At 38.5% G+C, this 14,426-nt stretch overlaps 2 protein-coding genes across 4 annotated transcripts; both read right to left on the bottom strand.

The window, feature by feature from the left end:
• Positions 1-2,317: 2,317 nt before the first annotated feature.
• On the bottom strand, positions 2,318-6,460 carry LOC134636650 (C-X-C chemokine receptor type 3-like). 3 transcript variants are annotated; one of them, XM_063486729.1, is made up of 3 exons: positions 6,402-6,460; positions 5,051-5,419; positions 2,318-4,720 (listed from the first exon to the last, which is right to left on the bottom strand). In XM_063486729.1, the coding sequence occupies exons 2-3, from the start codon at positions 5,408-5,410 to the stop codon at positions 3,974-3,976; spliced, it is 1,107 nt and encodes a 368-aa protein (XP_063342799.1). In that variant the 5' UTR covers positions 5,411-5,419; positions 6,402-6,460; the 3' UTR covers positions 2,318-3,973. The 3 variants fall into 3 exon arrangements, with proteins under 3 accessions (XP_063342799.1, XP_063342797.1, XP_063342796.1); XM_063486727.1 differs by lacking the exon at positions 6,402-6,460 and adding an exon at positions 6,296-6,393; XM_063486726.1 differs by lacking the exon at positions 6,402-6,460 and adding an exon at positions 5,931-6,377.
• A 4,010-nt stretch (positions 6,461-10,470) lies between these two features.
• On the bottom strand, positions 10,471-14,067 carry LOC134637224 (C-X-C chemokine receptor type 3-like). The gene is made up of 3 exons (XM_063487595.1): positions 14,002-14,067; positions 12,497-12,925; positions 10,471-12,238 (listed from the first exon to the last, which is right to left on the bottom strand). The coding sequence occupies exons 1-3, from the start codon at positions 14,014-14,016 to the stop codon at positions 11,486-11,488; spliced, it is 1,197 nt and encodes a 398-aa protein (XP_063343665.1). The 5' UTR covers positions 14,017-14,067; the 3' UTR covers positions 10,471-11,485.
• Positions 14,068-14,426: the final 359 nt, after the last annotated feature.

Below are 14,426 nucleotides of genomic sequence, written 5' to 3'. Positions count from 1 at the left end.
TCTTTCTTTAGGAGCGAGAATTCTCCCTAGGTTGTAAAGCTTTAAATATTTATTTCACTCACATGCAAATTCAGTTCAATTCAATTCAATTCAGTTCAGTTCAGTTCAATTCAATTCAATTTTATTTGTGTATAAACCTAAATCACAAGAGCAGTTACGTCAGGCACTTGATATACTAAGATAAAGATGCTACAGTAAGTACACAATAATTGTTGGGGAACTCATGGTGGCTCATGGAGCCTTGTTACAGTATATTTGAGTTGATGGTTTTGACCCTGTGTGGATATGAGAAAATCCAAAATTAATTAGATAAATTTTGGATTCAATTCTTGTGTTTTTAAAGTAACTAACGATGTATACTGTACAGCTATTCAAGCCTGGAAAAAGAACAGTTGAAAGAAACCATTAAAAGCCCAAAATTACAGTGAAGTTCATGCTCATGATGAATTTATATAAACTTCCGATCACAACTGTAGTCTCTGGTACAAAGTGTAAAGTTTTAGTTGATGTTACAGAGAATTCTGACTGACTGAAAGCAGTTCTTTGAAGGACCCACTGGTGTTATGCGGGGACCCAGTTGTTTTAAGCTGGGGTTTTTTTTCTGTTTATATAGGCTGCTTTTGAAAATTTCGGGATTTACACCCAGGGATATACTCTCGATCTTGGAATACTTCTGGAAAGCACCATTAGATGAGGATTTTACTCTCAGGATTAAAGGCTAAATTTACTTTTATAGACAAATATTTTTTTATGTGCACAAAAATTGTCATGTAATGAAGTTTTGTTTTAAAAACTTCACATAGTCAACATAGCAAAAGTCAACCCAATGAACATTCAGACACCACATCTTTCAAAATTCAAATTTACTACACACACTTTATTTACATTACTTCAAAATGGCATTTTAAAACCAACCAACAAAATTACTGTAAACAATATGGATATTTACTACATTTTGAAATATATGGAATTAATTAACAAGAAATCAAATCTGTAGAAGATTTAAAGAGATATATTAGACATGCAGAGAGATTCTTTCCAGTCCACACCGCAAGAAAGATGAGGTGTGAGGCTTAAATTACAGGCATTGGCACTGCTACTTTTTCTGACTTGACTCTCTGTGGCTCTCCTATACAAGTATAATTAATGTATGCATAGGTCTATAATTACTTCCCAGAATTACTTCAGCTGTTTTTGTGTGTGGGATTGCATAATTTCTGTGGCCTATAATGCAGTTTGGAAATGTTGTCTATCGCTGGTGATTTTAAAACCATAATGAAGGCCACCATTACTCTTACTGTTATACAACGTTCTACTATTTTAATGTTTTTATGTTAAACAAACTGTTTTTCTGAGCTGTATAAAAAAACTTAACAGTTTGGAAAATTCAAAATCTGAGATGTGTTAGAACATGTTTCTAAAAAGCAATTTTAGACATAAAACACACATTTTTAACAAAACTTCAAAGCAAAAGCAAAATAAAAATGTAAAATGAACACTTAAATGAGTGAACATGTTTGTTGGTGAGTTTAAAGGTAGTTAAATAAAAAATGCTACTCCTCAGTAAAAGCTTTTGGCTCTTTTTTGAGGAATTTTATTTCCCAGAGTTTATATTTGTGGTAATAACAATTTTGTTGCTAAATAAATAAAAAGTAAAATCAGAGAAATACCTGTTATAATTGCTGACAAAATAAACCTGTAAAAAACATTTTTTAAAAGAACAAAAAAATGAGTAAATTATTGTTTTGGTTAGTTTATTGGTTGTCAGTATATATGCTGCTCTACAATCTTATTCAGCTGAAGGGAACTTTCCTGTTTACACATACCATTACTCTGCTTATTATAACGACTCCCAATATTTAATGTTTACAGTATAGAGTTCAGTGCAGGAGAGGAGCCTGCAAAGATAAAGCAGCTGGGATTAAGATGGTGCATCCATTAATTGCTTATTTCTACCTGCTTTAAGCATTATCTAAACAAAAAAAGCAGCATTCAAATCACATTATGAAACCACTGTGTGACTTGTTTGTCTTCTGCTCATGAAGTCTTTACTCAGTACATGTCAACTGACGTGACAGAAGACTGCGCAACATTTTGGTCTATTTCTTCCTTCTGTTTTTCTGTATATATTAAATTTTTAGAATGGTCTGTGTAAACCGAGGAGAAGCTTTTAAGTTAAGTTCATGACCTATTTTGACAAACAGATGAAGAATGCATGTAAGAATGATACAGAAAAAATTAAACTCACATGCAACAGCTTACATGTTTTTAACTGGAAACTGAAACCATAAAAATGAAGGGTAGACGCACTGGCTCAGTGACAGAGATCTTACGTAACAGATGGAAACAATGAGATATAATGTGACATGTGACTCACTTCTCCAAAACAACTGACATGCACATGACTGACATTCAGAAAAACATGTGGACAACCACAGTCACTATGTCTACACTATAAACATGTCAGTCTTAAAGCAACAGAGTATGGTGGATTAAAGACATTTAAAGACACTGTCTGCACACAGCCAAACAGGGTCAACTAGCCCTGGATATATGTTAATCATATGGTACTTTTGCTAAGTGCGCTTACATTATATCAAGTTGTATACAAAGACTTTCTCTTTCTCTTTTGGACTCTATTCCCAAAGATTATGTTGATGCTGATACCAGATTTGTTACTCATTAAAGAAAAGACCTGATTAGCTGGTTTTCTCTATCTTAGTTGCCAGATAAGCTGAAGCAGGAAATAATGCTTGAGGTGCAGCTGAAAACTGTAAACCACATCTTAAACATGAAGAAAGTTTCTCCTGCTTTCGACAACCACCATTTCTTTTATTGCATCATGCGCTCTTACAGACTCTCTGGAGTCACAAAACACTAAAGAGAGGAAGGAGTGCATCAAAACGAGGAAACGGAATATATTCAAGTGTGAAATTACAGCGAGTTTTCAGAAGAACACTCAGTACTGAAAGTACATTTATTTCTGGACATAGTTACATTTTTCAAGATTGTTAGGATTTGAAACCAGGCAAGCATGGCAGGTCATGACATGCTGAGCAGTGTGAAAGCATAAAACCACAGGTTTTTTGTGTGTGTGCGCAGCACAACACAGACTATTATCATCACAATAAGTTTTTATCTTCTCTAACTTCTGTTCTTCTCCCACATACTGGTCTGCTGGTTTTCTGTCAGCTGGCTCTATTCACAAAGCCTCACACAGTTCTTGCTACCAAACACAGATACGTCTTCAGATGACTGTAAATAGAAAGCTATGAAAAGGGTGCAGCCCCTCCTCCACCGTTGTGCTCTGTCACCTGACTGATGACATCACCACTTTTTTTCTTTTCTTCCTGTGTCACATTTGTACATTCCCAGAAACAATGATTTTTAAAGTTAAGTAAAACTGGCCTGAGGGGAAATTCCTTAACTGCAAAGCAATCACACACTGACATGTCATTACGCAATCTCGGGATTTACTGCTTCAAGACAAGTCAAAGAGAGCACATAGAGAGAAAGCTTAAACAGTGAATTGTTTTAATGGTGGTAAAGTTATAAACTGTTTGGGACTGTTTAACATACGATGTCAATAACACTGCCAAAGATAACAACTTGCATTACACTGAATTTCAACGATTATGATATTAGCTTTATGATAACTGTGTTGAAAACTGTTAATTGACAACACAAATTTTTTACTATTTATAAAAAACGAAATACTTTTATTTTAAATAATTCAAAAATAAAATATAGGTATCTACTTTAACCCTTTTGGGTGAGCATATGTCATCATGATGCATGTCCGGAATGTGAGAGTCATTTTTTATATATAAAAATCTGCTTGTTAGTTACGCAGAATCAAGTCCTCCACCCCTTGAACTCATGACATGAAACTGAATTCACTTCCTCTCAGGAGTGTAAAGTTGCTCTGCTCACATTTGAGTCACAAGAAAGCATGTTTCTCTGTTCATCTTCACTAAGCTAACGGACTCTCTGCATCCGTCATCTGTTTCAGTTCTTCCTGCTGAACCTGACTGTGATCAGGCTGCTGTCTCTGGCCTACACCAAGATCCCAAAGTGAGCCTTCTGGTTCAGTTTTATTACATCTCAGCATGGCCAGTAAGTGTTGCCTGAAGTTTCCACACAGGCCGAGATACAGCAGAGGCCTCAGGCTGGCGTGAAGGCAGCCTATAGCAGATGTGACCATAAGAAGTGTTTTTAGTGAACCTTCAGAACTTTCATGTGAATCATTTGGATGTTTCTGAACTCTGTTCTTGACAGTGTCCAAAAAAAATATGAAGTTGTACGGCATCCAACACAGACAGAATACGCCCACCAGAGACAGGATGACGGTGATATTTCTCTGGATTCGGGCCCCATTAGAGCTGCACTGCCGCCATAGCATATGTGAGAAGATTATCAGCATGAACGCAGGTAGCACCAAGCCAAATATGTGGTGGAACAGGCGTGACCACAAGTGCCAGTCAGTTCCAGACTGAGGGTAGATATGAACACATGTTTTCTCTTCTGTGGAGTCCTTTTTAGCCCCTGGGAAAATCCAGTCAGGTACGGTGAGGACGACAGAGATAAGCCAGACTGACAGGCAGCTGATGTGAACAAAGAAGGGCTTCTCGTGGGAATACAACTGGATGCCATGGATGCTAGAGAGGTAGTTTTGAATACTGATGCAAAACAGCAGAAAGATCCCACAGTAGTAGTTGAGCTAGAAGAAGACAGGGAGAACTTTTAGTATAAGACACAAACCTCTAACTTCTATAAAAATTACACTTTATTTCTTCCCTTTCACTTCTGTCCTACTCTAAAACTCTGTTCTAAGCTTGTTCTCTTCATTAAAAATGTTAAATACTCAGCAGATGTCACTGTCATCCTGTTGAGTACAATGACTCTGTTCTGCACGTTCTGCCAAGAAACTAAATTCAGCAGAAAAATGATGGCGTACAGTAAAACAAAAACAACTTTCTCACAGCTTCACTGAAAATGTCTTGCTTTTATTTTCGGTCTCTATCTGATCCACACAACATCTAGTCCTTACCTTGAAAACGACCCCAAAGATCTGGCTGAAAATGCCCAAGGACCAGTCACAAGGCTGACTTGTCTGTGCAGCCCAAAAGGGCAGCATCAACAGGAGGAGGATGTCCGCGATACTCAGGTGGAGAATAAAGGTGTCCGATATGCTCCACAGTCTCCTCTTTTGAACCAGAACTGTCAGGAGAATAATATTTCCCAGGATTCCAACAAAAAACACTATGGAGTACAGAGCAGGGACCCACACTGCCTCACTGCCTCTTTTCACAAAAGACTCATCCCCTGGATACTCATACTCATAGTCCTCCTCAGGAAATGTGACATTCTCTTTAAATATTCCATCGAGATCCACATCTAGATCACCCATGTTCGTGACCTGTGAAGACAAAAATGTTGAAACACTGAGACCAGACAAAAATGCTGCAGTACCTCAGAAGCTCTATGTCAGAATAGATTCCTCTCTTTCTTTCTCTCTGGGTAAAAGTCAAGTTAGTTCCCTGAAATTTCCCTTTGGTAAGCCCAGCTTATAGTAAATGCACAAACATACAACAACTCACATGTTGTGATGTAGCAATTGTGGGGCTGACAAACGGAAAGTACAGTTCTCCTTATTCACTCACACACACGCACGCACACACACACACACACACACACACTTTTAATCTATAAAACTGCCTCCCAGCTTTGCTTTTTACCGTTGTTAAAATAAAGCTTCTACAAAACCAGAAGAGTCAGGAGTTAAAGATAAGGAACGCTAAGCTTGCGCACACAGTTATTGCAAACAGACAGTAGACAGAATAATCAGTAACTTTCATGGCTGCCAGTAAAATGTTCATGTTAAAATACATACTGTAGGAGGGCTGATATATGCAAATAAATGTACGTACTTCACATAAAGAGCTTCGGCTGTAGAGTTTGAGAAGCTTTCTGCGCGCTGTAGGTCGATGATACTAAAAACAGGACCCGCGCATAGCCTACCGCTTCAACCTCGGGTCACTCCGTTTTAAAGGGTGACTACCGGTCGGGTGTTTTTGGAGGGAGCACAGACGAACTCCCGCAGCTGTCCGACGCCTGTCAAGTACAACTGAAAAACGCGCGATAGCGTTCTTTATAGCAACCAAACACAGTTAAATTATAGAATCATAAAACTGTAATTACAGAACAATACGCTGAAAGTAGATCCACAAACATAAGCGCTCCGGCGAGCAGACGTAACTTAGAAGGAGACGGTGAAAAAAAAAGCTGAGCTCACCACAGTAGTTCACGTATCAGAGACACGCCCCGCACACAAACTGCTACCTTTAAACGTGTCACGCACATAAAGGAATTATAAACATTTTAATTTCTACTCCACTGACTTGTTTTGGTTCATCACACGTCACCTCGCTCGCAAATTGCCACTTCAGTCAAATAATACAATACGCGAAATACAATATTTTATTTTTCAAAATAAAATACTGTATAATAATTATACTACAGCGGATACGACTGAAAATCCAAAAGAAAGAGAATTTAAGAAAAAGACTAGGCTCTGTGGTTTTGTGGCGCTCAGACAGACACCTTACAGTGGCTACACTGGCTCATTCTCTGTGACCTCCGTGTTTAATGTGGAAAAACAGGTGGTTTGTTTTGAAGGTCGCCCCCAACTCACTTCCGTGTCTCGCCTTTAGATGTCTGGCTTGATTCAGGCTTCTGAAAAGAAGGAAACAAAACAGACAAAGCATCGCATAAATAGCTGCTAAACTAGAGGGAGCTGTTGAGATTGTGAGATGGGTTGGCCGGCTGGAGTTACCTAACTCCACTCATTCATTTTTAAAGTGATGCTATTTAAACAAACCTAAGAGTGTAGCAGATAATTAGAATGAAGTAGAGAGCTAAATATCTAAATGATGCCAATCTAACTTTAATTGTGAAAGAGACACTAATGTAAGTTTCATATTAGCTATTTTAATTAAACTGATTTCTAACATGACCATCTCAAAAGTCATTTTCCGCAGTCTCTGGCCAAGACGAATGCAGCTGTTGTTTGTTGGTGCAGGTGTCAGAATATTTATAACATGCAATACTTTGAAAAATTCTCAAGCCTTTCTTCGTTTTTAAATGTTTTTTTCTGGAAAAATTGGAAATAAGTCAATGAGTAAACATGCTAATACAACGTGTCAGGTTAAAAAAAAAAAGTTTAGATGTCTGCCGTTTAACCCAAATCCAGCAGAGGGCGCTCCACTGCAATCTAACTATGTGTGATGATGTGCATGTAAGTACGTATGTAGTAATATGGTCTTTACGGGAGTATTTTATCTTTTTTTAGCCTGGTGATGTTCATGAATGACCATATCTTTGTTCATTCATTTAGTTGGACTGTTTTATATCTGACTTTGCTATTTTGACACAAAGGTCTGTTTTTTTTTTTCTAAAAGAAAGGTCCTAAACAGGAATCCCAGCTTTACTGTAAATATTAAGTTTTAACTCAATGCAGCACTCAGTGTGTTTCATTTCATTTGTTCAATGTGTGGTCCTCTGTCTTCTTAACTTTATCTAGTTATAGTGGCTTCTGAGAATAAATTATGCTCACATTTATTATCCTCCGAAACCCAGAATTTAATTTTTGTCCTCTGTTGGGGACATTTATATGATCTTTGAATCCCGCTGTAGTGTCAATGTGATATCCAGGGCTTTCAATTAACAACACATTTGTGGGGGTTGAGCTAACAGACTACATAGACTTTCTTTTCAAAATGATGGGAATTGCAGCGTGCACATTTTATGTCCAGAAGGGAAGCAGATACATTGTTTTGCCGATATTATGATTCTATTGCCAAAACTCAAATTGTTTCTTCAATTTGAAACTCTTAGTAGCTAAGTATAGGATTTCAGAAATGTACCATCATTTCCAACCTATATGTCCTCACTTCAGAAAGCAGAGGGTGAAGCAGATTTTACTTGAAACTGTGGAAGGGGAGTCAGACTTACTGCTGTCATGAGGTAGAGGAAGGCAAGGCATTAGAGCAGGAAGGTGAAAGCTCAGAGGAAAACATATAAGCTTTTAAGGTGCCTTAGCAGGAACAATGTGCCAGCACCCATACCATCCATAATAACAAGCATTAATTGTAGGGCTCACACACACACACACGCACACACACACACACGCACACACACACCAGCTAAGAGTTTGATTGCTTCCTTTATCGTCTTTGATTAACAGGATATATGGTAAAAGTGCTTTGAACTGTGAGCCTCTTGTCTTTGTCAGTTAACTTTCAACTATACTGAAACTGGGTTGATTCCCTGCACAGGTCAGTGCCTATATGCCAGTTGAGAAACCAAACGTCACAATTTCAGAGCCCTAGCTTGTACACTACTTCTTAGCCACAATGGACTTTGGAGGCCATCATGTTCCCTCTTTTCAGGCTCAAAAGCTGGTACGCCCTCTTCTGAGCCTTTACTTTCTTACTCTAATGTTTGACCGTCATCCACCTCATTTGCTGACAACACTAAGTATGACTACACTTTCACCATTCTAAGTAAACAAGTAAAGAAATCCCCTCAAAAATAATTTGAGGTCTAATTAAATGACATAATTCTGTAATCAAGCCAGACCTGATGTCAGCTACAAGGTACAGAAGATTCAAAAAATAACAATTTGGAAAAAGAAAAAGATGCAACATGTTTCTTTGAACCACAAAATACAAATTATCTGAAAAAAAAAAAAGTCTAAATATCAATGTGCTTTTCTTACGGGTTTCAGGAGGCTATTGAAATAAAGTCTCAACTGTGAGCCATCATCATCTTTGGATGCTTATTTGGACACTTTAACTATTGGCGATAAACACAGCATGCTTAAGACCTCTTCAAAAGTCTGGAGACTTTGCCCATTGATTTCAACTCAGGATTTACTGAGTGTTCATCATAATGTCTTAAGCACTCTCTAATTTTGATGTACTTCAAAGTTTTTTAAAATACTTTTGATAAAAATATTAAACAGAAAAATAATGACATTATTAAACAAAACATTAAACCTGGTATTTCCAAACATTTCTGGATTGTTGCAGTGATATCATTCATGAAATATCTGAGTTGATATCTAAGTTACAGTTTTCATTATTTGTTTATTTATGGTTACCTCTAAGTGTGTATTTTTACACTTAGTAAGAGCTAACAATGTTAGATGTGGCAGGTGGTGCAGGTAAATGTTGCGAGTTCACCTGTGTTGCAATGGCTTAGAGCTGAATCACTCTTCTGAGGTTTCTCTTTCCATCATCATACCCAAAACATCTCAGCTCCAAACTTTGTGTCAGTGACTTATCTACAATATAGATGATATTTTCCCACACTCTTATTTTCTAAAGGGCCATAACAGCAAGTGGATCTGCGTATTTGATATGGCAGTTTTTTTGTTTTTTTTTTAAACTTGTTTGTTTTGTTTAAATGCCAAATACCCTGATGCATTTGTCCCATCGTGTCTAGGCATGGGACAGTACCAACCTGGGGCTCTTTTGCACGTCAGGTAAACATGAAGCCACATGCAATTTTCTATAATAAAGAATTCACCAACAAAAACAAAGAGCTTTAGTTTGTTTCCAGCTAACACAGTTTTATCAGCTTGGTTGTGGACCCTGAAAAGAAGAAAAAAACAACAAAAAACCCAGAATCAAAACATATATTGTCAAATACACATCAACCATTGAACATTATGTATCTTTTTCCTTTTATTTCACAATTATGCACTAAATTCACATTTAAATTTACATTTAGTATGCACAATTCATTTAGCATGTTTTCACACTGCTTCAAAAATGTGTATAAGACTGACAATAACAGAATAACTGTAAAGTATTTGGTACATTTGGGTATATAGGAAATAATTAACATCAAAGCATATCTGCAGAAGACATAAGAGATATATTAGAGACACAGAAAGAATCTTAACAGTGCATTCTGGGAGAAACGGTGTCAGGTGTGATGCTAAAAGTAGCCACTTGCACAGCTACCTTTCCTGACTTATAGCCTCTCAGTGGTTATCCTTTACAAGTATATATGTAAGGTTGTAAAACACAAAGCACACAACAGCTTTTCCACTTAATTTAAGTGACATAATAATAATGCATGTAATTTGAACGTGCCATTACTGATCTAAAAAGCGTTTTGGTTGTATGTTAGTGAGTTTCTGAATCTTAATTTGCTGAGCTGTAAAAAACAAACAAACCCCAAAACAAACAAAAAACTTAACACTGTAAAAATGTTAAATCTTAGAAATGTGTACTGTAACATGTGCAAAATTACAAAAAATGTTTTAGACATAAACATACATTTTGAGCAAAAATCTGCTACGTAAATTAAAAAAAAGTAAACATTTTAAATGAAGACTTATTTTATTGCTAGTCCTCAGTTTTAAGCATTTAGAGCAGGATTAAAATCTGCCAACAAAAACAAACAACACTACATGCTGTTGTCATCCGGTGTCCTGTCTGCACATTCCCAGTACCCATGCTGCAACAGTGAAATCAAGAACTAAAAATACTGGTGACTACCAGTGCTGCCCTTCAGCCTCCATGACAGCAGGACCAACATAAAGACTGACAACAAACAGAAACAATCTGAGGACTTAAATACAAGGAGAGGATGGACAACAGGTGGAAAGACATCAGGAACAAATCTGACTAACAAAACAAGGGAAGCCAAACTGAGCATAACACACATGAGACAAGGTACTGTCAAAATAAAACAGGAAGTTACATTCACGCAGAGACCAAGACAAGGACATGTAAGCAAAGGGAGACGAAACTCAGAGACACGACTAAGGAGACACAGAACGAGGGTGAGAGAGTGAGGGTCAGAGAGGGTGAGGGAAATCAGACACACACACAGATGCCCACATGCCTGTGGAAACAGGCAAATAAACAAAACAAGACAGACTCCACTGGGAGGCAAAATAACACAGGAGATACTGAGGAGGACACACAGAGGCAATACCAAGGCAAACAGGACCCGAAAGGAAAAAAAAAACCTCAGTCGACTACAAACTAGCATCAGGGCTTCAAACTGAACATAAGAATAGCAATAACTCTATAAAGAAAGAACAAGACCAAACAATGCAAAAACACATTCTACAAAATACGTCATGGACCTAAATAAACTCAAAACTGTGGGTCGATGACCCAGTACCATGACAGTAACATCATCATGCTCACATGTGAGCTCTCTCACTAAAGAGTCTGTTTCTCTGTTCATCTTCCCTAAACTGACTGGTTCTCTACAGCCATCATCTGTTTCAGCTCGTCGTCTTGATCATACAGATACTTTCATCTGTTTGTCAGTTACACAGAATAACATCCTCCACCCCTTGAACTCATGACATGAAACTGCATTCACTTCCTCTCAGGAGTGTAAAGTTGTTCTACTTACATCTGCGTCAGAAGAGAGCATGTTTCTCTGTTCATCTTCACTAAGCTAGGGGATTCTCTACAACCATCATTTGTTCCAGCTCTTCCTGTTGAACCTGACTGTGATCAGGCTGCTGTCTCTGGCCTACACCAAGATCCCAGAGTGAGCCTTCTGGTTCAGTTTTATTACATCTCAGCATGGCCAGTAAGTGTTGCCTGAAGTTTCCACACAGGCCGAGACACAGCAGAGGCCTCAGGCTGGCGTGAAGGCAGCCTATAGCAGAGGTGACCACAAGAAGTGTTTTTAGTGAACCTTCAGAACTTTCATGTGAATCGTTAGGAGGATGTTTCTGAAGACTGTTCTGGAGAGTGTCCAAAAAAAATATGAAGTTGTACGGCATCCAACACAGACAGAATACGATCACCAGAGACAGGATGATGGTGATATTTCTCTGGATTGGGAGGCCATTACAGCTGCACTGCTGCCGTAGCATATGTGAGCAAAAGATCATCAACATGAGTCCAGGTACCACCAAGCCAAATATGTGGTGTAGCAGGCGTGACCACAACTGCCAGTCAGTTCCAGATTGAGGGTAGATGTGAACACAAGTATTATCTTCTGTGTAATTATTTTTACCCACCAGGAAAATCCAGTCAGGTGCAGTGAGGAGGACAGAGATAAGCCAGACTAACAGGCAGCTGATATGAACTAACCAGCGCCTCCCGTGGGAATACAACTGGATGTCATGGATGACAGAGAGGTAGTTTTGAAGACTGATGCAAACCAGCAGAAAGATCCCACAGTAGTAATTGAGCTAGAAGAAGACAGGGAGAACTTTTAGTGTAAGATACAAACCTCTAACATCTATAAAAATTACACTTTATTTCTTCCCTTTCACTTCTCTCCTACACTAAACTGCTGTTCTAAGCTTGTTCTCTTCCTTATAAATTTTAAATACTCAGTCACTGTCATCCTGTTGAGTACAATGACTCTGTTCAGCTTTCTCACAGCTTCACTGAAAATGTCTTACTTTCACTTTCAGTCTCTGTTTCACACAACATCTGGTCCTTACCTTGAAAACGACCCCAAAGACCCGGCTGAAAATCCCCCAAAACAAGTCACAAAGCGGAGTTGTCTGTATAGCCCAGAAGGGCAGCATTAACAGGAGGAGGATGTCCACAAAACTCAGGTGGAGAATAAAGGTGTCCGATAGGCTCCACAGTCTCCTTTTTTGAACCAGAACTGTCAGGAGAATAATATTTCCCAGGATTCCAACAAAAAACACTACGGCATACAGAGCAGGGACCCACACTGCCTCACTGTCTCTTTCCACAGGAACATTATTCACTGTACTGTTAAACACTGTAAACACTGTAGTGTTATTCACTGTATTCGCTGCATCGTAATCATAATCATGGGTGTTGTTCTGGCCATATTCCAAATAGTCATCAGACTTTAAGATTCCATCAGTTTCCACATGCAGCTGTGCCATGTCCATATACTGTGGAGACAAAAACAGAACAGAAGAAAATACATCAGTGCCACCCACACTGCCTCACTGCCTCTTTTCACAAAAGGCTCATCCGATAGTGATAGGTAATGTTTGGGTCATAGTCAATTCCACTGTTCACATCCAGATCATCTGTACTCATATTCATGTTCTGTTGAACAAAAACAAAAAGTCAAAACACAAGTGTTGAAACACAGAGAGAAGACAAAAGTGCTGCAGTGCCTCAGAAGCTCTATGTCAGAATAGATTCCTCTCTCTCTCTTTCTCTCCGGGTAAAAGTGAAGTCAGTTCTCTGACATTTCCCTTGGGAAGCCCAGATGAGCCTTTATAATACATACACAAACACATCACAACTCATATGGTGTGATGTAGCAATCGTGGAGTGGACATAAACGGAAAGTACAGTACTCCGTTGTCGCCCCCCCCCCCCCCCCCTTCTCTCTCTTTCTCTCTCTCTCACACACACACACACACACACACACACACACACACACACACACACACACACACACATACACTTAAAATCTACAAGAATGTCTCGCAGCTTTGTTATTGAATGATGTTGAAATAAAGTACAGTCAAGAGTTAAAGATCAGGAACGTTGAGCGTGCCGACACAGTTTTTGCCAGCTGATTCAAAAAGAAACTGAAAGGGACATGCCTGATAATTATGAGCAGCTTCAATGGCTGCAAGAAAAATGTGCGTAACGTTAAAACACTTCACAAAAGTCAAAACATATTCATATTGCATGAGGGCTAATATATGCAAACAAATGCACTTACTTCACATAAAGAGATTCAGCTGCAGAGTTTGGGAAGCTTTTTCCGCGTTGTGGACCGATGATGCTCAGGTGAAGAGATACATTATTTCTCTGAAATCTCTTAAGAAGCTGCATTTGCCCTCAAAATTTAGGAATCATAAAACGGTAATACAGAAAACTCGCACATGCTGAGTACTCAATCTATAAAAAACAAGGGTCATGGTAAACGAGACGATAAGAAAAGCTGAGCTCACCAAAGTCATTTTCATAACACAGACACAATCATGCAGACGATGCAGACTCGTACCTTAAAGCCTCTCATGCACAGAAAGGACTTATAAACACCTTAACTTCTATTCCACTGGGATTTTGGTTCATCACGCCTCACCTCGTTGTTTTTCACAATAAAATACTGCATTATAACAATTTAACTGCAACAGATACGACTGAAAATTTCAAAGAAAGATGCGTTTACAAAAAGACGAGGCTCTGTGGTTTAGTAGCGCTCATACAGACGCGTTACACTGGCTCAGTCTCTGTGACATCCGGCTTTAATAAGAAAAACAGGTGGTTTGTTTCGCAAAACCACGTAACGTCACTTCCATGTTACTAGTTTATATGCCTGGCTTGATCCACTAGATTTCAGCAAACAAAGATAATAGAATAAAGAGCTACTAAACTAGAGGGAGCTGTTGATATTGTGATATTGTGAGATGGGGTGGGCAGTTGGGA

The sequence above is a fragment of the Pelmatolapia mariae genome, linkage group LG10_11, assembly GCF_036321145.2.
Source record: "Pelmatolapia mariae isolate MD_Pm_ZW linkage group LG10_11, Pm_UMD_F_2, whole genome shotgun sequence".
NCBI classification, from domain to species: Eukaryota; Metazoa; Chordata; class Actinopteri; order Cichliformes; family Cichlidae; genus Pelmatolapia; species Pelmatolapia mariae.
Note: the sequence above shows the minus strand (reverse complement) of the source record. Positions and strands in the feature narration are given on the sequence as shown.

Bases quoted from the DNA above. Each gene is read 5' to 3' on its own strand.
- LOC134636650 (XM_063486729.1), bottom strand. From the start codon at position 5,410: ATGGGTGATCTAGATGTGGATCTCGATGGAATATTTAAAGAGAATGTC. The intron at 4,721-5,050 runs GTAAGGACTAGA...GTCTTCTTCTAG, and splicing joins TCTTTGGGGTCGTTTTCAAG to CTCAACTACTACTGTGGGAT.
- LOC134637224 (XM_063487595.1), bottom strand. The intron at 12,239-12,496 runs GTAAGGACCAGA...GTCTTCTTCTAG, and splicing joins TCTTTGGGGTCGTTTTCAAG to CTCAATTACTACTGTGGGAT.